Raw genomic sequence first — 25,256 nt, forward strand, 5'->3', positions numbered from 1 at the left:
TGATATCTTCAGTCTAAGTTGTTCTGACTCCGTGTTGGTCAGGTTGTTGTTCCTGATGGCTGTCTCTGTGGCTGTGATGAGTTCTACTACCGGTATCCGCTCAGGTGAAACTGCAAAGTTAAGACCCTTGGATAAGACATCTCTCTCTGGTTGGGTGAGTACCCTGTCAGATAAGTTCATCACCCATATCTCTTTTATGTCTGGTTGTGTAGCCTGGTCAGATTTCTTCCTCCAAGTCAGACCTTCTGTCTTGCCAGAGGAGGTGGTTTTAGACAGCAATTTTTGAAATTTGCGCATCTGTCGTTCCTTACCTTGTGTTGTGAAAGCTGTGCCTTCTCATTGAGATCAGAGACTCGTTCCAAAACTTCACTGGGAAGAAGGGCTGTCAACTCCTCAAACCTCAGTTTAGTCTTGTTCTGGAGAGCATCGATGGTGAAATGTACTTGTCTCACTCTCTCATTGAGAAGCCGCTTCTGGGCTTTCTGCAGGATTATCTCAGCTCTGTGTCCTTTAACCGTTGAAAATAGGCGTAGGCTAGTGGGGATAATGTTGGTTTGTCGGCATCTCAGATTAAAACGCAGGTGGTTTCTGTAGTCTGCCAGTTTTCTGGAACACTTCTCATACTCCCGCACCAGTCGAAGGGTTCTCATCCCAAAATGCGTGGAAACATGTCTGTGAAGATTCTCAATCATCCAGGTCATAGTAAACTGTGGGTGGTAGAAATGGGCAACTGGACTTGCTTGAAAATTCTTGAAAACGTTTCACCTCTCGTCCAAAAGGCTTCCTCAGTTCTGTCTGACTAATAGGGAGTATCAGATATTTATCCTCTCCTGGCTCAGAAGATCGCTTCTTCTCCTTCAATCAGGTGTGACAATGGGGGCCCTTGCAGCCCTTTCATGCCATTTTCTGCATCTTTTGCTAGCTCTTGCTGTCAGCCTATCTTCAGAAAGTTGCTTTCCAGCATGTAATTTGCTCCTCCACTTCCAGCAGACCACTGTGGCTTGGTACCAGGACTGACGGTCAAATTCAAAGGTTCGTAGATCTTCCTTCGTACAGTCCTTCCACCTTTTCTATAACCTCCCCCTGGTCCATGTCTGAGTTCACCAAATAACAGTTGCTTGGAGATTCTGGAGTCACCCATCCTTGCCACATATCTAAGCCAGAGGATTCTGTTTCCTCTTAGCATGGTCTCAATTGTGGTTATGCTTGCATGGTGTAAAACTTTCAAATGGTTACAGCATGTAACCAGTGTGATATTAAAAATTTACTGCAGTGATCGCTAGTGGAACATTTCCAGGCAGTGGATGTGGTGGGCTAACGTTGGCCATGTTTCAGATCCATAAAGAAGTGAAGGTAGAACTATGGCCTTGTAGACAGTCAGCTTAGTAGGTAGAGCAAGACCTCCTCTGTTCCAGCATCTAAATCGCAAGGCTGTAGCACCAGGAGACACTCTTCGTTGTATTTCTGAGTTGAGGGTTGTGTTGTCTGACATACTGCTGCCAAGGTACAGTTATGATCAGAAGTTTACATACAGTGACATGAATGTCATCTTGGATATGAATGTCATGGCAATATTTGGGCTTTCAGTAATTTCTTTGAACTGTTCTTTTTCTGTGGCAGAATGTACAGCATGCATATTTAATAAAAAAAAAACACTAGAATTTGGTGCACAAGTTTTAATTTTCTTTGGGTTTTCTGAAATCAACACAGGCTCAAAATTATGTATACAGGGTCAAAAATATACATGCAGCACACCCAATATTTGGGTAAAATGTCTCTTCGCAAGATTCACCTTGACCAAACATTTTTGTTTACCATGAACAAACTTCTGGCAGAATTCTGATTGGATATTTCATGACTCTTCATGGTAGAATTGGTAGAGTTCAATTATTTTTTTTTTCCTGGCATGGACTCGACTTATAAGCACGGTCCATATATTTTCAATAGGGTTGAAGTCAGGACTTGTTTAAAGCTTAATGTTAGCCTGCTTTATCCTCCACAACCAGCTCTGATGTGTGTTTGGGTTCATTGTCCTGTTGTAACTCCCAAGTCCCAAGTCATGTTCAAGTTTCTGATGGTTTATGCTGAACAATTCTGAGGTAGTCCTCCTTCTTCATTATTTCATCCACTTTGTGTAATGAAGCAGTTCCACTGGCAGCAAAACAGCCCCAGAGCATGATGATCCTACCACCAGCTGGTACAGTGTCCCTCTGTACATGGTGGTCATTGTGGCCAAACAACTCAATCTTTGTCTCATCTGACCAGACAGCTTTCTTCCAGAAGGTGTTTTCTTTGTCTGTGTGGTCAGCTTCAAACTTTAGTCAAGCTTGAAGGTGTAAATTTTGGAGCAGGGGGTTGTTTCTTGGATAGCAGCCTCTTAGTCCATGGTGATCTGAACTGTAGGCAGTGATCCATCAGCTTCCAGTTCATGGCAGGGCTGTGCCATGGTGGTTCCCAGGTTGTTCCTGACTATCCAAACCAATTTCCTTTCAGCTGAGGGTGATAGTTTGGGTTTCCTGAAGCAAAGTGGCTTGGCAAAGTGAGTACACCTCACAGTAACTTGGATACAATTGTTTGAACTGATTGGATACAATTGTTTGAACTCGAACCCAGGACCTTCTTGCTGTGAGGCAACAGTGCTCACCACTACACCACCGTGCTGCCCACGCCGACTTTCAATGTTGCAAAAAACATAAAGTCCACTGTCATCTCCACAGTTTTGAGCGTGTTCAGCTCCAGATTGTTCTGACCGCACCAACAGACCAGCCGTTCAACCTCCCGTCTGTATGCAGACTCATCACCGTCTTGGATGAGGCCGATGACCGTTGTGTCGTCTGCAAATTTCAGGAGTTTAACAGGCGGGTCTCTTGAGGTGCAGTCATTGGTGTAAAGGGAGAAGAGCAGTGGGGAGAGCACACACCCCTGGGGGGCGCCAGTGCTGATAGTCCGGGTGCTGGATGTGATGCTCCCCAGCCTCACCTGCTGCTTCCTGTCAGTCAGGAAGTTTATAATCCACTGACAGGTGGAGGAGGGCACAGTGAGTTGGGTGAGCTTGGTGTGAAGGATATCTGGAACGATGGTGTTGAACGGTGAACTGAAGTCCACGAACAGGATCCTGGTGTACGTCCCTGCAGAGTCAAGGTGTTGCAGGATGTAGTGCAGTCCCATATTGATTGCATCATCTGCTGACCTGTTTGCCTGGTAGGCAAACTGCAGGGGGTCCAGCAGGGGGTCTGTGATGTCCTTCAGGTGTGACAACACCAGTCTCTCAAAGGACTTCATGACTACAGATGTGAGGGCTACAGGCCTGTAGTCATTCAGTCCTGTGATGGTGGTTTTCTTGGGAACCCGGATTATTGTGGAGCGTTTGAAGCATGAGGGGACTTCACACAGCTCCAGGGATCTATTGAAGATCTGGGTGAAGATGGGGGCAAGCTGATCAGCACAGACCTTCAGACAGGAGAGTGACACACCGTCTGGGCTGGGTGCCTTCCTGATCTTTTGTCTGCGAAAAAACTGACAAACATCCTCTTCACAGATCTTGAGTGCTGGTGTGGGGTCAGAGGCAAGAGGAGGCAGAATAGCAGGGGGTGTAAATGGCTCTTTAATGTCTGGGGGGGAGAGGTGTGAATGTGTCAAATCTGCAGTAAAACACATTCAACTCGTCAGCCAGTTGATGGTTCATTGCAGTGTTGGGGGATGGTCTCCTGTAGTTGGTGATGTTCTTCAGGCCTCTCCACACTGACGCCGGATCGTTGGCTGAAAGGCTGATTTTGAGCCTTTCAGCATAGCTCCTCTTTTCTGCTTTCACCTCTTTCGTCAGTGTGTTTCTGGCCTGTTTGTACAGGACTCTGTCCCCACTTCTGTAGGCCTCCTCCTTGGCCTGGCGAAGCTGCCCGAGTTTTGCAGTGAACCAGGGTTTGTTGTTGTTGTATGTGCGGAAGGTCTTGGTGGGCACACACATATCCTCACAAAAACTGATGTAAGATGTCACGGTATCAGTCAGTTCATGCAGGTCTGATGCTGCAGCCTCAAAAACACTCCAATCAGTGCAGTCAAAGCAGGCTTGTAGTTCCACTTTGGCCTCATCGGACCATCTCCTCACCGTCTTTACCACAGGCTTAGCAGATTTCAGCTTCTGCCTGTAGGTCGGGATAAGATGAACAATGCAGTGATCAGATAGTCCCAAGGCTGCACGTGGGACAGAGTGGTATCAGTCCTTTAAAACAGTGTAACAATGGCCCAGAGTGTTAGTGTCCCTGGTGGGACACTTAATGTGCTGTTTATATTTTGGCAGTTCGTGGCTGAGGTTTGCTCTGTTAAAGTCCCCCGAAACAATGAGCAAAGAGTCCGGGTGTTTTTTCTCCACATTGTTTATCTGGTCAGCCAGGTGTTGTAACGCCTCAGTAACACAAGCCTGAGGAGGGATGTAGACTCCAACTAGAATAAACGAGGAAAACTCTCGCGGAGCATAAAACGGTTTGCAGTTTATGAATAATGTCTCCAGATGAGGACTGCATGATTTGTTTAGAACCGTGACATCAGTACACCAACCTTTGTTAATGTAAAAGTAGACTCCGCCTCCCCTCGTTTTCCCCGTGAGCTCCGTTTCATGGTCCGCTCGGTGCAGGTGAAATCCAGAACAGGTGGAGAGAAGTGTCCGGGATGTGCTCACCGAGCCAGGTTTCAGTGAAGCACAAGGCAGCAGATCTGTTAAAATCCGTGTTGATTGTGTTGAGGAGCAGCAGTTCGTCCATCTTGTTGGCCAGAGAGCAGACGTTAGCCAGGTGAATAGACGGGAGCGCAGTGTGAAACCCCCGCTGCCTCAGCCTGACGAGCGTGCCGGCTCGCTTCCCCCGGTGTCTCCGGCGTCCTCGGCGGAGACCACAGAGAGCTGCTGCTCCTCCAACAAGTAGCTCTGGAAAACTTCAGGGATCGATGAAAACCGATGAAAAAACTTTACTGGTGGTTATTCCAATGTTTATGAGTTCTTCTCTGGAGTACGTGACCAGAGAAGATGTGCAAAAAACACAACAAATACACAAAAACGTAGAAAGTACAAGAGAGCAAAGTACCGAGGCAACCGTCCGCGGCGCCATTTACTCAAGACCATCAATAATTTGACATAAATATCAGTTTAAAAATAATTTTATTGCTTCCGCTAATAATGATGTCCATAGCAAGGTCTGTTATCCATAGCAACGGTCTGTTATACAGAAATAACAGACCATAGAAGGTCATAATTGACCACTCAGAATAGAGTATTCAAATGAGCCGTGTAATAATACAGGAACAACGAGCATTAATATGTTATTTACCAGCTGGGAGGTCTGTATGGTGAAATACCATGACTGAGGTCTTGAAAGTACTGACTGAGGCCCTCTGGGCCGAGGTCAGTATTCAAGGTCGAGGTCACGGTATTGCACCATACGGATCGACCTTAAGCTGGTAAATAATATTTTTTTTTTCTTTACCAAATTCTAACAGAAAACAAGAGCGCCCGAAAAGGAAAACCGAGCCAAGGCAAGCCGCCATTTTGAATCCTCATTCACGGCTGTAATGCAAATTGCTTCCTCCTCGGTATACCTCCATGGCAAGAAAAAAAACTACATTTTGCCACCTATGTAGTCCCCTATTTATACAAAATTGAGTCATTCAGGATTCAGCCATGTTTTTGCTGGGCGTTAGCAACAGTTACAGGTTTTTAGCTTTCTCCTGAAATGTTTTCTTTTATTTCTTCTTCCTCAGGGTAGTAAAACTCGCTTTCGCTGTGAAGACTGTCACTATCCATGCTGTAAAATTAATGCTATTCTCCTGATTAATGCAAAAATAAATGTTGACAAAAATTGCTACTATGTTTGTTGTTGTGAACGAACGAGTCGCCAGAGGTCCGTAACGTAGGATATGGACCCGCTCGCCAGCCAATCACAGCGCAGGATTTGATGGAAACCGGACCGCGAAAAAAATAAAAAGCTGTGATTTGCCTTGAAGCCGGAACTACTGTCAGAGCTGCGACTCTAGAAAATCAATCAACAGCACTGTGGTATATACGTACTACCACAACGTATATGAACTGTACACTAAATTGTTTCAACGCGTATATTGAAAACATAATAATAAACATACAATTTTACCTGCATTTGGCTTAGCTGCTAACTCTAGCTAGCTAAACCAAAATAAACTGTAATAACACTGAGACAACCATTACATCTGCCTGCTATCCTTGCTACCTAACTAAAACAGAATTTCAAGCAAAAGCACAGATTTACCTGTTTCAAAAAAATAAAAATAAATAAAACTCATCCCATTTTTGAGAATGTTCCTTTAGTGGTCATTGGAGAACAAAAATATCCCCGACTCAAACAGACTGCACAACGCTTTACAAGAATTCACGGCTGAATCACAAATGGCAATCTAATTTATATATCGTGCACTACATAGTGCGTATAAATCACTCTGCGTCACTTTAACCTAGGGCACTTATATAGAAGATAGTAAGGGATTTAGAACACAACCCGAAATCCTGCCTTGTCGACCTGGCGTTTCTATGGAGACAGCAAGCTCGAAGCTGAGCAAGCGAGATAATTAACAATGAACGCAGGAAGCAGACTTAATTGCAGGATTAATAGCAAATAAAGTGTTTTTAAATAAAAATGACAAATATAGGGCTGGATGGTAGTGTTTGGAATCAGTGATAAGAATAAATTTATTTCGTGATAACCTTTCAAGAATGAGCGAACTGTCCCTTTAAGGCAGTCACGTGATTATGTAAGAGATTCTTCTTCCGGGTTTGATGTTTTGGTTCACTGTAATAAAGGCATCAGAGAAAGAAAGAAAGACAAACAAATATTTTGTATATTTTGGGTTCTACCAGGTTTAGTGTGGGATTTAATCATGGCTGCTGTTGATAGTTTTCCACTGCTGTACAGAGAAATCGCCAGATCTTGCAGTTGTTATGCAGAAACGCTTGCATTAGTGGGTGCACTGTATACTGCAAGTAAAGCTGTAACACTGATGAGGGATTGCTATAGTCTGATCAGGCTTCACTTCATCCCCCGTCTTGTTTCTCCTAGAGATCTTGTGCACAGATATGGAAAATGGGCCATCATTAATGGTGAGTTTGGTCTCAGTGGGATGTCCAGGGCAGTTTTGGTGCTTTAACATACAGGATGCTGATCCTGGAGGTGGTGCAGGACAGGGGATACTCCAGGACCATGGTTGGTAACCTGTACTGTATCCCGGACCGCATCTAAATCCTGACCATCTTCTTTCCATCTCTTTCATACAGGTGCATCAGATGCAATAGCTAAAGCATACGCTGAGGAACTGGCTCGCCATGGTGTCTGCGTTATCCTCATTACCACTGACACCACCAATATCAGTGACACTGCCAAGACCATCTCTGACACCCATGGAGTTGAGGCAATCCTAGTGGAGGCAGATTTCAGCCACGGTGCCTTGATCTGCAAACCCATTAAAGATGCAATCAAGGACAAAGATGTCGGATTTGTCATAAACTGCCTGGATTCATCGCTGGATGTCTCACGAGACTTCCATGCCATATCTGAGAGCGAACTGTGGCACATGATAAATAACAGCGTATCTGCGGCCTCACTGATCACCCGCCTGGCTCTACCTGGCATGGCTGAAAGGCGAAGAGGTGCAGTAGTTAATATTTCATCAGGAAGATCCTCCAGGCCCTGTGCACAAAAGGCTGTACTCTCTGCATCTACGGTCAGAGATTAGATCATTGTGTCACAATGTCCTGTTCCACTGATTAACCCTCATGACACATGTTGGATGTGTATTATAAGTGGAACAGTCCTCAAATTATTGGCGTGAAAATTGTTTTCTCTAACCTTAGAGTCTCATATATTTCCTCAGGCTTTCTTTGACCACTTCACCCGTTCCCTGCATTATGAATACCGCCATCGTGGAGTGTTTGTGCAGAGTTTGCTTCCTGGCAAAGTGGCCTCTGAAGGACAAAGTGGTTGTATCATGGCTGGCTGGTTGGTTCCTCAGCCACACATTTATGCCAGACATGCTGTGTCCACTCTGGGCATCTCTTACAGAACTACAGGATACTGGCCTCACACACTACAGGTACAATACTGATGCCTGATCTGAAATTTCTGGTATATTCACAATGATTATAAATGATGGATTGTGTTGCTATGTTTGTCTGTATTTGTTGTGTTTTTTCCAGCTCGGACTTGTGCACTGTGTGCCAGAGTGGATACGGGTGCTGGGAGCACGAATGATGTGTAAGACGACCTAAAAGCTCTGTGTTTGCCGGGGGATGATAAATCAGAATCAGAATCAGAATCAAGTTTATTGTCAAGTATGTTCTAGAATAAAAAATAGAATAGAATAAAAAATATAATATGAAATATGCAAATTTGAAAAGTGGACATATTTAAGGGGTGTGTGCATGAGTTGTTGGAGTCAGGACTCCTCAGAGTCCTAGACTTGTACAGGTTCTGAAGAGACAGAAGGTTGCAGCTGATCAACCTCTCAGCAGAACGAATGATGCGCTGTAGTCTGCCATTGTCCCTGGCAGTGGCAGCAGCATACCAGCTGGTGATGGAAGAAGTGAGGATGGACTCGATGATGGTGGTGTAAAAGTGCACCATCATTGTCTTTGGCAGATTGAACTTCTTCAACTGCCACAGGAAGAACATCCTCTGCTGTGCTGTCTTGGTGAGAGAGCAGGTATTCGTCTCCCACTTAAGGTCCTGGGTGATTATAGTGCCCAGGACGTGGAAATACTCCACTGGGGAGTCAAACAGAGTGATGCGGGAGGGTGTGGCAGAGCTCCTCCTCAAGTCTACAGTCATCTCCACTGTCTTGAGAGCATTGAGCTCCAAGTTGTTCTGCCTGCACCAGGACACCAGATGGTCAATCTCCCACCTGTAGGCAGGGTTGTAGTCGAGTTATGAAACCTTGAGTCCGAGTCCAGTCTCGAGTCCTCAGTATTCAAGTCCAAGTCATTAAAAAAAATTTAGAGTCAAGTCCGAGTTGAGTCTGAGAACAAGACTCCAACCATACCATTTGACGGTGGCTGTTTCAGCGCCATTAACATTAGTTTGTTCCTGAACATGACATATGAACAGGTGAATGTGCATTCTCTTTGTCAGGGAGTGTGAAGTATTCTGTTAGAGATGGTTAGGAGACGGATGTAAGTGCAGAAGGTGTGTTTATTAATACAAGTGAAGACAGGTAAGCAATCCAGAATGGCAGGCAAAATCGTGAAACAGGCAATAGGTCGAGCAAGGCACAAACATGCTATCGTAGACTTGACAGAATCAAAGACGAGAAACAGGAACTCAAGGATCAGGAAACCAAACAAGGAAATAAGGCTCGGTAATGTGTCAGCAATGCAACTCAATACTTCGCAAAGTAAGTATGTTTTCACAGTTTTGATATAGACGCACTGATCGTGCCTTAATCCTGTGCAGGTGCGAGTCGTTTACGGCACGTGCGCAAGAGTCCATTTGATGCGCGCACTGTCCGGAGCGCACCCGAGAGTCTATCTGATGCATGCGCCAAGGCTTGCAGGTGTGACACTCTTGCACAAAATTAGTACAAAAATTAATGTAGATATAGATATTTTATGCCAAATTATTATGGCATGTTACAAAAAAATAAAGAAAAAATCAGTCCTTGTCTCCAGTTTATGAGTCCTAATGCAGTTAATGAACGAGTCCAAGTCCGAGTCATGAGTCCTTAAAATTAGGGCATGAGTCGGGCTCAAGTACTACAAGCCTGCTTGGAGGCAGACTCCTCTTCATCAGAGATGAGTCCAATGAGGGTGGTGTCGTCTGCGAATTTTAGGAGCTTGACAGACTGATGACTGAAGGTGCAGCTGTGGGTGTACATGGAGAAGAGTGTAATGTGTAATATTGCAGTATTTAACAGCATGCAAGTACAGGAAGTGACTCACATTGTGTATGTGCAATACACTTCTGCATTTCTTATGCTCTGTATCATTTATCGCTTATCCGCTGCGAGTTGCGGGTGAGCTGGAGCCAATCCCAGCTGACACTGGGCGAGGGGCGGGGTTTATCTTGGATAGGTCGCCAGTCTATCACAGGACTAACACAGAGAGACAGACAGCCATTCACATTCAGTATTCACTATGGGCAGATTTGGAGTAGCCAGTTGGCCTAATCTACATGTCTTTGGACTGTAGGAGGAAACCAGAACACCCCGAGGCACAAGCAGACCATGCAGACTCCACAGAAAGACCCTAGCCGACCATCGACCATTACTGATGCTGAATGTTGTACAACACATTGTGAAGAAATACATTACAGGCATTTAGCAGATGCCCTTATCCAGAGCGACATACAACATACCCAGAGCAGTCTGAGGAGCAGTTAGGGGTTAGGTGCATTCCTCAAGCCATTCCTGCTGGTCCATGGAATCAAACCGGCGACCTTTTAGTCACAAAGCTGCTTCTATTCTCTCACCATTAGGTCATGGCTTCCCCCACTTTCAGCTCATGTGAGTTGTAATATACTGTAGTTGTATCATGAACAACTTAACAAGTGACCGATATTCTATATACACAAGTGTGTCTAGTGTTTTGTGTGTGTACTGGTGATTTGATTGATTGATTGATTGATTGATTGATTGATTGATTGATTGATTGATTTTTGTTCAGTCTTACAGTATATTTTACATGCTTGATTTTGACAGCACAGGTTAGGTTTGACTCCCAAGTCCCAATAAAGTACTACTAAACTATTTATTCTGATATATGAATCTTTTTTGTTTTGTGAGTAATATTACATAAACTACATAAACAATAAAACACTTTTGGCCATGCTGTTACAGGAAAATACTGTCATCACCCCGAAGTTGATTGCTTTCCTGTAACACCATGTCCCCAAAGTGTTTTATTCCTCAGAGCAACTCATTCCTCAAGTCAACACTCACAAATTTTATGGACTTCTTATCCAGTTATAGTTACATTTAATGTTGTAGAATGTATACATGTACAAAACAAGTTAGTTTCTATTATTTATTTTGTTAAAGTAGCGGTAAAAAGTCAATCCTGCTACAGCCTTTTTTTTTTTTTTGAAGTTAATTTTTTTTTTAATCCTGAAGTGTTTTATTCCTCTTCCACAACAACCATTTGCCAAATAACATTAACGAACAACATCTTAGTTTTTTTTTATCCATTTGTAGTTACATGTAATGTTAATTCCTGTCTTATGGCCAAAGTTGATTTTATTTATTTATTTATTTATTTATTTATTCCTGAAAGACTTTCTGAAAAAGATCTTAGGAGCATCATAAAAAGTGCATTAATGTGTAGAAACCTTCACACTTTCAATCTGGATGATATCTCTGAGATAACTGGCGCGTCATATAGAGATGTTTTTGGTTCAGATAGAGCCGCCTCGGTCAGAAAAAAAGGCTGACGGTTCTTGCTTGGGTTTTTGCATCCAGCCTTCAAGACACCCGAGCTTTCTCTCCTTTCTCTCTCGGTAGGTAAGTGGAAAAAAAAATCTTATGACTTAGCATAACATAGTTACTTGTTAGGACAAAAAAAAAAATCACACAAACAGATGAGATGCAGCTGTTGTAAGTTTTAACATGGAATAATCTTTATATGCTACCAAATGTAAAGATAAATAGTTTTCTAGATTGTAAATGATTCTTTGTATTGTTTTTCTGTATGTAGGTGGTTTCACAAGTACTTTATATGATGTTAATAATAATAATAATGCATGAAAGATCTCCATTAACTCACTGTCTTCATTGCATAGATATTACTACTACTGTGTATTTACCTGCTTTTAATATAAGAGCTGTTATTGTAAAACTTATTTTTAAATTTCGAATTTATGAATATTTTCATGCGTATGTTGTTTACAGCAGTCTGTCGTACTAGTTTTAAACCAATCAAAATCCAAGCATTACTTTCAGGGATATTCTGCTTCTTTTTTTGCGATCCAAAATCTGTTTTTATCTCATATCTTTTGGAAGCTTGGTCATGTCGTAGGTACAAATGGTAATTATTAGCTTAATTAACTACATTTTAAGAAGTAATGCACCTCTTCCTTTGTGATGTGAATTGCTTCTGGGTATTTAAACAAGGTCAAAGCCTTGGTTCCCACCAAACTCAAGAAGCTATCATTAAAGACCTTGCTCGCTCCTTATCAATAAGCACAACATCTCTGATAGTGGCATGTTAAATGGTCCATTCGTTTGCAGCATAACCTGAAATTTAACCTTTCAGTAGTAGGGGAATAGAACTATGGATTATTTTATTCTTCCATGATATTAAAAAAAAAAAAAAAAAAGAAATAGGAGGATGTCCATGAAATATAACACAACAGGGCTGGCTGTTATAAGAAAATAATCAATGATGAGGTGGTGTGATTCAATTCATCTTACGTGAGTTTTTCAACATGAGAAGATAAAGTTCATATCTTCAAGCCAACATGTGATTTTCTTTTTATTATATAGACGCATTCACAAACATAAAGTACCCAAATTTATCAAAATTTATCAGTGATATCTTCATGAGTGATATATAGAGAATTATTATACACACAGGACACTTTTTCGATGGAATAAAAACATGCATTCTATTCCCTTCTAGTGGGTTTCATTCATTTGGTTAGATAGCATGCAATATTATTAGCATATTGCTTATCCTCCGTGTATCATGTCACTCTGCCCAATGGAGAATGAGCGTTGAATATGGTTTATAATATTGCATGGCTGTCAAGACAACATGACGTCACACGTCGGAGCTGATGTGAGTATTCAATGAGAGAGTTTTCTGCTGCACGTGTTTGCTGGGAAAGAGGAAGACACGTTGAACACCCGAAAGGCTCCCAAAACTTAATTAGATATTTTTCACGCATATTTACAAGCAGTGGTGAACCGTTACTATTAGAGCTGGGACTTCAGCTCAACCAAAACTTAGCCAGACACACCAAAAAAGCAACAGGGCAAAGAATTTTGCAAGGGATTAGTGGCAGGCTGCCAGGTCGCTCTGTTGTGTGTAGTTGTCGATGTTGATTTTAAAAGTAACTAAGTAAATTACACAGGGAAATGAATACTTAAGTCTGAATTAAAAATACTGTGGCAAGCATGCATGGAAGAGTCTGGAATCAGAAATCTTAGTTTCTCGGTTGTTAGCCTGTGCTACTTTGTTCCAATAGCACTGGCTTGATCGTTTTATTAGCATTCGCTAACACTACTGATGAACGCTACACTGGCTGGAAGGTGACTTCACTGCTGCTCTGACGGCACCAACTTGCAGTTAAGCTCACATTGGCCTTCAAGAAGACTTGGGGCAATACGTTTCTGGTCCCTCCTACTATAACTCAGAATCAGGATTGGTTAATTTATCTGTCACTTTCTACATAAACAGACACTGCCATGGCCTTCTGTCCCGGCAATGAAGTCCTAACCAATGAGTGAGCCAGCTCTAAACTCTTCTCAGCCTAGAGACAACAAACAAAACAATCTCATTGGATAACTCAATTTTAATGTTTTCAGGACAGTAACCCTTTCATTTCTGAAGCAAATTTGATAGAAAATGAGGCCAAATTATAAGAGAATAATTATAATGAAATTATAAAAGAATGAAAGCAATTAAAGAATGTAAAAAAAAAACATTTGAAATGCTGATATGTTTGGGCCGAGAAGGCCCTGACAGTTCTCCTCTGGTCCAGTGCATCAAAAAATGAACTATATATCATTTGACTAATTTAATAATAATAATGGCTTTTTTCATGGTATATCAGATATATTCCATTTAGCTAGCAAATGGAAGTCTTCGACTCGTTCAGTATCATGCTAGCTGAATGAAATATATCTGATATACTGCAAAAAAAAAAAAGCCAGCCAATATTATTTAAATATCTCATGGTTTTGGTTCTCCATGTCCCGGACGTAATTTGTATGAAAAATACGAGTGGCGGATTTCCCAATAAAACATTCATATCCATATAATATGAAATGTTCTTTAGACAGTTATGGGTTCTTTCTTCGCATCCAGCAAGAACAGTGTCTTTTTAGACAATGTTAGCAAGTTCTGCACCTGGATAAACATAACTCTGAGGTTGTCTTTTGTGATTCATTTACAAACAGAACACATCACTGACACTCCCACATTCCAGCATGACAGCTGTTGGTTGCATAAGGTCAACTCTGTGGAAGACGTGTAAAACTGAGACACTTTGACTGGCCTTCAAAATCACAATATATCAGTCCCACAGAAACGTGTAGGAATATTTGAAAGTAGGTGGGAGACAGGTGGAATCCTTACACTTGCCTAACAGTGCATAGGACTGGGTGGGTGGTTTAACTTTCAAAAGAGCATATTGCATCTTCTGTACCTGCTTTATTCTGGTCACTGTCATGTTTGTTTGTTTTTTTCCCCCCTAGATTTTCTCCCTAAATTAGATATGGCCAATTCTCACCCACTAGACAAGTTTCAATGTCACATGACAGCTACCAAATAGGGACAGTGAAGGTCATCACATGCTTCTTCAGAAGCATGTGATGCCACATGACCAGATCTTTTTGAACTGCTGCTTATCAGAGGTGGACAGTAACAAACTACATTTACTTGCATGTGTGCACACACTGCCAGTCCTGGGTCAGAACACTACCATGCTGCTTTGTGGGGGTGGGGAGGAGTGTTACAATTAAAAAAAAAATGACAATGGCTCTTTTTCAGTTCAGTTGTGTTTCATTTTTTAACATTCTACCAGGTGTTTATTCTACATGTTCTACAAGCTAGTCAGTGAATCCAGTCGGTTGTTTCAGAGGCATTAGGTTTTGTATGCGTTGTGGCAATAATACAAAAATATATTGACAGAAAATGTACTTTTAATATGTAAGTATTTTTAAAAGCAAATACTTCAGTACTTTAACTTGGGTAAAAATTTGACTGTACAACTTTCACTTGTATTGGAGTAACATTTGACCAGTGGGATCTGTAGTTTGGTCCTGGGTTCAAGCCCAGTGGCCAGCAAGGACCTTTCTGTGTGGAGTTTGCATGTTCTCCCCATGTCTGCGTGGGTTTCCTCTGGGTGCTCCGGTTTTCCCCACAGTCCAAAGACATGCAGGTTAAGCTAATTGGCGGCTCTAAATTGACTGTAGGTGTAAATGTGAGTGTGAATGGTTGTTTGTTTCTATGTGTTGGCCCTGTGATGACCTGGTAACTTGTCCAGGGTGTACCCCGCCTCTCGCCCATACTCAGCTGGGATAGGCTCCAGTTTGCCTGTGACCCTGTAGAACAGGATAAGCGGCTACAGATAATGGATGGATGGATGGATCTGTACTTTGACTTGAGTAATGAAGTTGGGTACTTTGCCCACCTCTGCTGCTTATACAATATTAGGGGCCAGGGTAACACACTTGGATGTTTTCAAAGAAAAGCACTATCTACCCACTTCTGTATACATGTGCATACACTCACATTCACATGTCCATGTCCATTGGATAACATCCTGGCAAGGGATGGCTGTGGCATTGTTGGGATTCGAACTCACAATCTCTGGATGATAGGGCGAGTGTTACACTACTCAGGAGCATCATGTTGGTTTAAATGCTAATTGGTTCATATTTTGAGGAAAAAAACCCTAAGTTTGTTTGAAAATATGACTGGTAGGAGCAAACAAAAAAGGAATCATGGAAGGGTAACATAAACATCATGTGGAAGGGAGGCATGACTCATTGTTATGAAAGAAATGGCAAATGTGACTATTGCTTTTCCTCTTGTGAGCCAACTTTTCCACTGGTTGGTTTTGCATTTCACTTGCTGGCATCTGTCTGTCTGTTTGTCTGTCTGTCTACAAAATCCATTTCCAGAAAAGTTGGGATATTTTCCAAAATGCAATAAAAACAAAAATCTGTGATTTGTTAATTCATGTGAACCTTTATTTAACCAGCAAAAGTACAAAGAAAATATTTTCAATAGTTTTACTGACCAACTTAATTGTATTTTGGAGATATAAATTAAGTTAGAATTTGCTGCAACACACACAAAAAAAAGTTGGGAAGGGAGGCATTATTATCATTGTATTACATAATCTTTCCTTTTAATAACACTTTTTAATCTTATGGGATCTTGTTGCAGTTTGGCAATTGGAATTTTGTCAATTCTTGCTTGATACAAGACTTTAGCTGCTCAGCAGTCTGTGGTCGCCATTGTCTGATTCTCCTCTTCATGATGCGCTGTAGTATTCTCAAAAGAAGACAGATCTGGACTGGCAGCAGGCCAGTCAAACACATGCACTCTGTGTCTACGAAGCCATGCTGTTGTAGCCCCTGCAGAATGAGGCCTGGCATTGTGCTGCTGAAATAAGCTTGGATTTCTCAGGAAGAGATGTCACCTTGATGGCAAAATATAACCTTTTGGGGTAGAGAGCTTCACTGGCGAAGCTTGGCAGGTTTAGAATGAGTAGGTTATGTATTTAGATAAATATCTTCAAGTTTTTTTTATCATACCAGCATGATAAACATATTGACAGAAACTTTATACTTTACCCTATGTGCCCACTGCCAAATGATATTATATTTTTTAAATTATCTAAATTAGATGAAACAGAACTTGTCACCTTACTCAGTCACACCGGAGTCGGAGCGCTGAACGACCACTTACGCATTCATAAAAGACTATTCACATGATAATGGAACAGTAATCACTTTCACTCTTTCAGTTTTGATTGGCTTCTCTTTCGCTGTGGGAACGCCCACCGTAAACAGGATAAAATCTGTCAGCCATAGTTTAGGCTATTTGAAGGTAAAAGTTGTTACGAGATGGCACGTGGATTTTATGTACTTTGAATGATTCAGGACAGCGATTCAATTTCAGGACAGTGAATCAATTCATGATTCAGGACAGTGATTCAATTCATTTCATGATTCAGCGATTCAATTCAGTCTTGAGAACTGCAACACTGATGATGAGCGGTGCCTTTTTATTTTAACTTCGAAGATCAACTCGAGTAACTATAAATATGTCTTCTGTTTCTGATGGGTAAGTCAGCTGATATGCGTGCACTGTAGTGCATACACAGGAAAAATGACCAAGCAATTTTTCAAGAGTTAAAAGTATTTTTCTCAAAAATAGTTAATTTTGCTCGATTTTGAGTTTAGAGAGTAAAATTTGGAGTTGGAGTGGGAGCAAAATTACAGAGTAATTGTGTAACAGAGTTGGTTGTGGCTCTGAACTGAGTAAAATAGTACAAGAGTTAATTTCAAGACACATACCAAAATAAAGTCAAATACCAGAAAAATGAAGCTATTGTAAAAAGCAGTTTTAGAACTCTGTTGGAATGTGTGAAAAAACATGACCTTAGGCTGCTGGGCCATAGAAGGTTCACGCTGCACGCTGCATGCTGCACGCTGCACGCTACACGTGTGTAAAGAAAAGTGGACAAACGTAGCATGACTTGCTCTGGGCCATAGAACGGCGTTCACGTTGCACGCTGCACACTTCACGGGTGAAGCATGAAATGAACATGCACACTTTTTTCTAGGCGTGAAGACGGAAATTCCAGTCAATGCATGCGGTCACCGCCGCGCCAGCCAATCAGAACGGGTCTAGGGAGATAACGCTATGCTTTCAGGGGAAAACTTCAGAAAAAATATAATTGAATGGTATAATTGAAAAATAGTTCTTCATCGGGATTGTCAAGCAGATTATAGAATGTTCGGTGAAATTCACCACGGGTTTCTCTCAGAAGGAAGTGTTCTCGGCTCCAAATTCTGTTCCTTTTTCTCTTCCTCTGTCTCAGTAAAAGCAGAATGAGGCAATCGTCGTCATCCGAAGAGTCCATATTGTTGGTTACTCGGTCAAAGTAGAACAGACGCAACACGTGAACATCCAAGCATGAAGTTTAATGGCCCAGGGTCCGGTTCTTCACGTGAACGTGTAGCGTGCAGCGTGCAGCGTGCAGCGTGAACCTTCTATGGCCCAGCAGCCTTACCCATTGTGACTTGACCTGATGGGATTAAGAGTTGGCAGCGGGAGGGATTTTCACTCTTCTCATTGAAAGGAATGAAAATTTTTACTCTTCTCATTGAATACTCCTCCCACTGCCAACCCTTTATCCCAAAACAATAGGACATACATTTTTTGATGGCCAGTTAATTGTCAAGTCAAGTTTGTTTGTATAGCTCGTTTAACAATAGACATTGTCCCAAAGCAGCTTTACAGAATCTGAATGACCCAAGACATGAGCCAATTTTATCCCTAATCTGTCCCCAATGAGCAAGCCTGTGGCAACGGTGGCAAGGAAAAACTCCCTCAGACGACATGAGGAAGAATCCTCGAGAGGAACCAGACTCAAAAGGGAACCCATCCTCATTTGGGCAACAACAGACAACATGACTATAACATTAACAATTTTAACATGAAGTCAGTTTCATTGATGTTATAACTCTTCATTAATGGAAACTTGAGTGCAAAACTGTTCATGACAACTGCAGTCCTAAAGTTAGCAAGTCAAATGTAGTCCTCAACCATAAAAGCATTACTGTAAGTGTTCAGGGCGTCTTCCAAGTGTAACTTTCAACTGTCCATATGGGGCCATCTTCCACAGGAGCGATGGGATGAGACTCCAACCAGACATAGGGCATCAGGATGGATTAGGCAGGTCTGAGGAGCAGAAGAGGTCAGCATCTCGATCTCAGGATTGACATGTAACTCAGAGGGACAGATTTTTTTGGGGGGGAGAAAACACAGGTTGTTAGGTATGCCCAATGTCACCTGAATAAGTAGGTACAGTATACATTTTTGCACTGAGCACAAGCAGGGACTCCGACAAAACTAACTATGACAGCACAACTAAAAGGGGAGAGCCAGAAGGTAACACAGGCATGAGGGAGCCCTGGGACATAAAGCAGTCAGCCACTACACCATCAACAAACTCGAGTGAGCAAGTGAGTGGGGGACTGACAATGGAACAGCCTTCCAAGTAGCGTTTGGGAATCAGACACAGTCTCAGCATTTAAGTCTCGGCTAAAAACATATCTGTTTAGTCAAGCCTTTTGTTAATGGTGTTTATGAGGTAAAGGAGGGTCCTCAGATAGAGTGTTTTGGTAAACTGGGATGTATGGATGCTTAACTGTGGGGCTTTGTAAGAAAAGGCTCCGCCCCCTGATGTAGCCTTCACTATACGAGGTACCAGCAGATAGCCTGCACCTTTTGATCTAAGTAGGCGTGACAGGTCATAAAGGACCAGAAGTTTGTACTGTGGCGCAAGACCATTCAGTGCTTTAAAGGTCAACAGTAGTATTTTATAATCAATATGAAATTTGATTGGGAGCCAATGCAGTGTGGATAAGACAGGGGTGATGTGGTCATATTTTCAGGTTCTAGTAAAGACTCTTGCTGCTGCATTTTGAACTAACTGGAGCTTGTTTATGCACTTATTGGAACATCCAGACAGTAAGGCATTACAATAATCCAATCTGGAGGTAATGAAAGCATGAACTAGTTTTTTCTGTGTCATGTAGTGACATTAAATTTCTTATCTTAGCAATATTTCTGAGATGAAAGAAAGCTATCCGGGTAATGTTATCAATGTGAGTTTCGAATGAAAGACTGGGGTCAATAATCACCCCGGGGTCTTTTACTGCTGCACGTGAAGAAATAGAAAGACATCCAGAGTTACTATGTAATCAGAAAACTTACTTCTGGCTGCATGTAGTCCTAGTACAAGTGCTTCAGTCTTGTCAGAGTTAAGCAGAAGGAAGTTAATAAGCATCCAGTGTCTAATGTCCTTTACACATTCTTCAATTCTATTAAGCTGGTGTCTCTCATCTGGTTTTGCAGAAACATACAACTGTGTGTCATCAGCATAACAGTGGAAACTAATACAATGTTTATAAATAATATCACCCAGAGGTAACATATATAAAGAAAAAAGCAGTGGACCCAAGACAGAACCTTGTGGAACACCAAACTTTACCTCAATATGTCTAGAAAAATCACCATTTACATCAACATACTGATAGCGATCAGTTAAATAAGACCTGAGCCAGGAGAGGGCCGTTCCCTTAACTCCCACAACATTTTCTAGTCTATCCAGAAGAATGGAATGATCAGTGGTATCAAATGCTGCACTAAGGTCAAGCAACACAAGCAGCGAGACACAGCTCTGATCAGACGCCAACAGTAGGTCATTTGTTACTTTAACCAGTGTTGTCTCTGTGCTATGATGAGGTCTAAATCTTGACTGATACATTTCATGGATGTTATTCCTATGTAAATATGAACATAACTGCTGTGCCACAGCTTTTTCAAGGATCTTGGAGATAAAGGGGAGGTTTGATATTGGCCCATAATTGGACAGCTGACAGGGATCAAGGTCAGGTTTTTTAATCAGGGGTTTGGTAACTGCTAGTTTAAAGGATTTGGGTACATAGCCAATCCTTTGAGAAGAATTTATTATTTTTAGAAGCGGCTCAATTACTTCAGGTATTATCTGTTTGAATAGATGTGTAGGTAAGGGATCTAGTACACAAGTTGAGGCTTTTGATGCCGAGATTAATGAAAGTAATTCAATTTCTCTAAGGGGAGTAAAACATTCTAATTGCTGATCTGATACAGTTATATTGTTAACTACAGGGTCACTTACATTGACCTTAAATTAGTAGTTTGAATTTTTTGTCAGATATTTTCAATTTTGTCATTAAAAAAAATCATGAAGTCGTTGCTACTACATACTACAGGTGTGCATGTGTCTATAGTGGACTTATTCAATTGTCCAAATCAGTGGAGCAGATTTAAGTTTTTGTGCTTGATACATACCTAAGACAGAACAGAATCACCTCAAGTGATCAAAACGGTTCGACACAATGGGTAAGGTTATGTTTTGTTTTTTTTCACACATTCCAACACAGTTCTAAAACTGCTTTTTTACAACATCTTCATTTATCTGTTAGAGAAATTGCCAGCATTTCTGTGTAGAATTGATGAATGGCTTCCTCCTTGGTTAATACAGTTTCAGGTTTCATTTCTGGATGCAGCGATGGATTTTGTTAAGGGACAACAATTTTCTAAAGTACTTCTGAGCCCATGTGGCTATATTTGTCATATTATTAGCATGGGGGTGGCACGGTGGTGTAGTGGTTAACGCTGTCGCCTCACAGCAAGAAGGGCCTGGGTTCGAGCCCCGTGGCCGGCGAGGGCCTTTCTGTGCGGAGTTTGCATGTTCTCCCCGTGTCCGCGTGGGTTTCCTCCGGGTGCTCCGGTTTCCCCCACAGTCCAAAGACATGCAGGTTAGGTTAACTGGTGACTCTAAATTGACCGTAGGTGTGAATGTAAGTGTGAATGGTTGTCTGTGTCTATGTGTCAGCCCTGTGATGACCTGGCGACTTGTCCAGGGTGTACCCCGCCTTTCGCCCGTAGTCAGCTGGGATAGGCTCCAGCTTGCCTGCGACCCTGTAGAACAGGATAAAGCGGCTAGAGATAATGAGATGAGATGAGATTATTAGCATGACGGTTTTTCAGGCAGTGCTGCCTGAGGGCTCGAACGTTACGCACATTCAAGTGGTCACCCTGTGATGTCTCAGAATTCCCGTAATTTTTTTCACAATATTATGTCCTGTAGATTTTGAAAGACCTAAATCATCTGCAATTTTGCATTGAGAAATGTTCTTTTGGAATTGACTAACGATTCTCTCATGAATTTTGGCACAAAGGGGTGAGCCACGACACAGCCTTGTTTGCAAAGACTGAGCCTTTGGTGCATGATCATTTTATACCCAATCATGATACCTTCACCTGTTACCAATTAACCTGCTTACTGTGGAATCTTCCAAAACTGTGATACTTGAGTATCCTATAAACCTTTCAGTCTTATTTTGTCTCTGTCCCAACTTTTTTTGAGTGTGTTACACACATCAAATTCTAACTTTTAGATTTTAAAAATATAATTAAGTTGGTCAGTAAAACTACTGAAAATCTTTTCTTTGTAGTTTTGCTAGTTAAATAAAGGTTCACATGAATTAACAAATCACAGATTTTTGTTTTTATTGCATTTTGGAAAATATCCCAACTTTTCTGGAAATGGGGTATCTACCAATCTATTGATCGATCAATCAATTGAAACGAGCTAGTGGGCTAGTTATCTGCCAAACTATCTATCTGTCTAAATGTCTGTGTTACATAATCACCAAGCTACCACTGTTATACCCCACAGTTATACCCAGCTATTTATTCCTATAATGTTGTTTTTGATACTTCTTCTTCAGGTGACCCACATAACTGAAGATGGGTGACTGGGACCTCCTTGGCCGGCTGCTGGACAAGGTGCAGAAACATTCGACTGTAGTTGGGAAGATCTGGCTGACTGTGCTGTTTGTCTTCAGAATACTCGTACTTGGAGCCGGTGCTGAGAAAGTGTGGGGTGACGAGCAGTCCGATTTCATCTGCAACACACAGCAACCTGGCTGCGAAAATGTCTGCTATGACCACGCATTCCCAATCTCCCACATTCGCTTCTGGGTGCTACAGATCATCTCGGTGTCTGCTCCCACCCTGGTGTACCTGGGCCATGTCCTGCACATCATAAATGAGGAGAAGGGCCTGAGAGAAGCTATGAAGAAGGCCCAGAATGATCAGACTAACATTTTCCACAAAAAAGGCCTCAAACTTCCCAAATACAGTAATGACAAAGGCCAAATCAGCATTCATGGTCGTCTGCTGAGAAGCTACATTTTGAATTTGCTCTGTAAGATCTTGCTGGAGGTTGGATTTATTTTAGGACAGTATTACCTTTACGGCTTTACACTTCAGGCTCGATATATATGTAGTACCTTCCCGTGTCCTCACAAAGTCGACTGTTTTCTTTCAAGACCAACTGAGAAAAACATCTTCATTTGGTTTATGCTAGTGGTGTCCTGTGTGTCATTGTTGCTGAACCTCATTGAGGTCTTCTATCTGTGTGTCAAGAAGGTCAACGAGTGCCTGAACCGGAAGCGTGACTACAACGTAACCTCCGTGACCCCAGTTTTGACCAAGAAGACTTTTGAAAACAAAGACCACATGATACAGAACTGGATGAAACGTGAGCTACACCTTCAGAAAAAGGAAACTGCCAATGAAATGGGCAAGTGCTCAATTTTGGAAGACCACAACACCAATGACGTGGAAGAGGTTCATATCTGAGCTTTGCAAACAGAACCTTTCTCAAGGCATGTTGACACAAATATCAGTGAGACTGAGCAGCTGTTTCTTCCATGTTAGATAATACACTATATGGCCAAAAGTATGTGGACACCCGTTTATCACGGCCTCATGTGCTTGTTGAACATCTCACTGGAAAACCATGGGAATTAATATGGAGTTGGTTCCCCCTTTGCTTCTATAATTGCCTCCACTCTTCTGGGAAGGCTTCCCACTAGATTTTGGAGCATGGCTATGGGGATTTGTGCCCCATTCATTCACAAGCGCATTAGTGAGGTTGGGCACTGATGTCAGGTGAGAAAGCCTGGAGTACAGTCACTGTTTCAATTCATCTCAAAGGTGTTCAATGGGGTTGAAATCAGGTCTCTGTAGAACCCACTTGAGCCCTTCCACTTCAACTTTGGCAAACTGTGTCTTCATGGAGCTCGATTTGTGCATAGGGAATTATAATGCTGGAACAGGATTGGGAACCTTAGTTCCAGTGAAAGGAAACTGTAATGCAAGCAAATATAAAGACTTTCTAGACAGTTCTGTGCTTCAAACTTTGTGGCAGCAGTTTGAAGAAGATGGTTGTGATGCTCTGGTATCCACATACTTTTGATCATATTGGATATTTACATATTATTCCACAGCATTGTTGAATTCTCAAGGTCTGATTGATCAGAAGGTTTTGATGAGTTTGTTTTATAACAGCAGATCAGACAGTACTGCAACTGTAACTCATTTTCACATCAGTCTGCATCACACCATCCCATCATTGATTATTTTCATATAACTGCATGCCCCCAAGTGGTTTCCTCCTAACTTAAATTACAAAGTATTATTTTCTATAATGTTTTTTGGGAGATATAGGGATCAGATTTTATGTATACATGATGTAATTCTGAAACATTTTATATCTGTGAAACTTAGAATAAATTTCCAATTGTATAAAAGGATAAAAGGAAGTATGATTTTCTTTTTCTTTTCTTTTTTCCCCCAAATGCCTGATGTTGAGAAGGAGCGGAAAACAGATCAGTGTAAAGAGCATGGTCCACGATTTGTCAATCATTAATATATGATTCTAACCATGAGTAGGGCATTTGTCGATCTTCAGACTGCGTGACAGACAGGTTTTTAAAAATTATTACACAACCATTACAATCCACTAGAAGACGGAAACTCAAGGTCCGATCACGGTGAACCATTATTTGGGCTGTGGAAATCTTATTTGCTGGCACCGGTGTCTGTGAAGGTGAGTGAGAAACATAATATTATACAAAAACTGTATTATACACCTACTGATGAAAATGTTGCCCTTACTCTATATCTAAGTGGCAGGAATATAACTGAGTAATAAGAAATTCTGAATGACTTTTGTGTGTTGTAATGCATATTAACATTTCTTGTGTGATATATGTGTACATTAAAAATAATAGGAATCAGAAAGGAGTAATACATACTCCACATCATTAGCTGAAGTAAATTATTTCTGCTTGAGTTTGTTTGTATTCATATTAACATTTATTGTCGCAAACACATCAGCATTTTGAGACCTGAAAAGATAATAATAAATGGTATTATTGATGTAAATTATTAATAGTTTTTTTTAAATAACCTTTTGCAATGTTGGATGATTCATAAGAATAATGTTAAATAATTATCTCTAGTACATTCTGTCAAATAATAAAAGAAAATAGATAAAAATACAATAATATTTTTTCCCTGATATTTAAAACCATAAATTATTCTAAATTTCCGGATTTAAATATCAGTCTGATGAATCTTTGATAACACTTTTGATGAGGATAACTGATCATATCAATAAAAAATTGTGTCAGTATAAAAATTGTTGTCAGTCGTGTACACTCTCTTTTTGTATAAAAGTTTGTACACCCCATTCATACATTGATTTTTCCGTATTTTGTATTTTTTACATTGTTGAACAATACTGAAGACATCAAAACTATGACATATGGAACATGTATGGATTTGTGTGGTAAATTTTAAAAAAGTGTTCAAAAAAAGCAAAATGTTTCATATTTTAGATTCTTCAAAGTAGCCACCGTTTACCTTTGTACACTATCGGCATTATCTTAAC

The 25,256-nt window shown here is 41.3% G+C and overlaps 3 protein-coding genes across 7 annotated transcripts in view; 2 read left to right on the top strand and 1 right to left on the bottom strand.

The window, feature by feature from the left end:
* Nucleotides 1–6,385, bottom strand: part of tbc1d32 (TBC1 domain family, member 32) — a 194,471-nt gene extending 188,086 nt beyond the window's left edge. For all 3 annotated transcript variants that reach the window (XM_060916426.1, XM_060916427.1, XM_060916428.1), the window contains exon 1: nucleotides 6,270–6,385. The gene's annotated coding sequence lies outside the window, so the exon portion shown is untranslated. The remainder of the gene's footprint in view (nucleotides 1–6,269) is intronic.
* A 394-nt stretch (nucleotides 6,386–6,779) lies between these two features.
* Nucleotides 6,780–10,741, top strand: hsdl1 (hydroxysteroid dehydrogenase like 1). Of its 3 annotated transcripts, none has more exons than XR_009654218.1 (5): nucleotides 6,780–7,114; nucleotides 7,289–7,734; nucleotides 7,885–8,103; nucleotides 8,207–8,341; nucleotides 10,193–10,741. XR_009654218.1 is itself a non-coding variant. In XM_060915814.1 (5 exons), coding segments are annotated over exons 1-5 (945 nt in total). In that variant the 5' UTR covers nucleotides 6,780–6,894; the 3' UTR covers nucleotides 10,195–10,741. The 3 variants fall into 3 exon arrangements, 2 of the variants coding, with proteins under 2 accessions (XP_060771797.1, XP_060771796.1); XM_060915814.1 differs by having other exon boundaries at nucleotides 8,207–8,264; XM_060915813.1 differs by having other exon boundaries at nucleotides 8,207–10,741.
* A 558-nt stretch (nucleotides 10,742–11,299) lies between these two features.
* On the top strand, nucleotides 11,300–23,347 carry gja11 (gap junction protein, alpha 11). Its single transcript, XM_060915815.1, has 2 exons — nucleotides 11,300–11,499; nucleotides 22,243–23,347. Exon 2 carries the CDS (start codon nucleotides 22,262–22,264, stop codon nucleotides 23,156–23,158), a length of 897 nt encoding a protein of 298 aa, XP_060771798.1. The 5' UTR covers nucleotides 11,300–11,499; nucleotides 22,243–22,261; the 3' UTR covers nucleotides 23,159–23,347.
* The last annotated feature ends 1,909 nt before the right edge of the window (nucleotides 23,348–25,256 follow it).

The sequence above is a fragment of the Neoarius graeffei genome, chromosome 3 (assembly GCF_027579695.1).
Source record: "Neoarius graeffei isolate fNeoGra1 chromosome 3, fNeoGra1.pri, whole genome shotgun sequence".
In the NCBI taxonomy this organism is placed as follows: Eukaryota; Metazoa; Chordata; class Actinopteri; order Siluriformes; family Ariidae; genus Neoarius; species Neoarius graeffei.

Excerpts from the sequence above, each read along its gene's own strand:
- hsdl1 (XM_060915813.1), top strand. The coding sequence starts at position 6,895 with ATGGCTGCTGTTGATAGTTTTCCACTGCTGTACAGAGAAATCGCCAGA. Across the intron at positions 7,735-7,884 it reads CTGTACTCTCTGCATCTACG|GCTTTCTTTGACCACTTCAC; the intron begins GTCAGAGATTAG and ends ATATTTCCTCAG. Across the intron at positions 8,104-8,206 it reads ACTGGCCTCACACACTACAG|CTCGGACTTGTGCACTGTGT; the intron begins GTACAATACTGA and ends TGTTTTTTCCAG.
- gja11 (XM_060915815.1), top strand. The coding sequence starts at position 22,262 with ATGGGTGACTGGGACCTCCTTGGCCGGCTGCTGGACAAGGTGCAGAAA.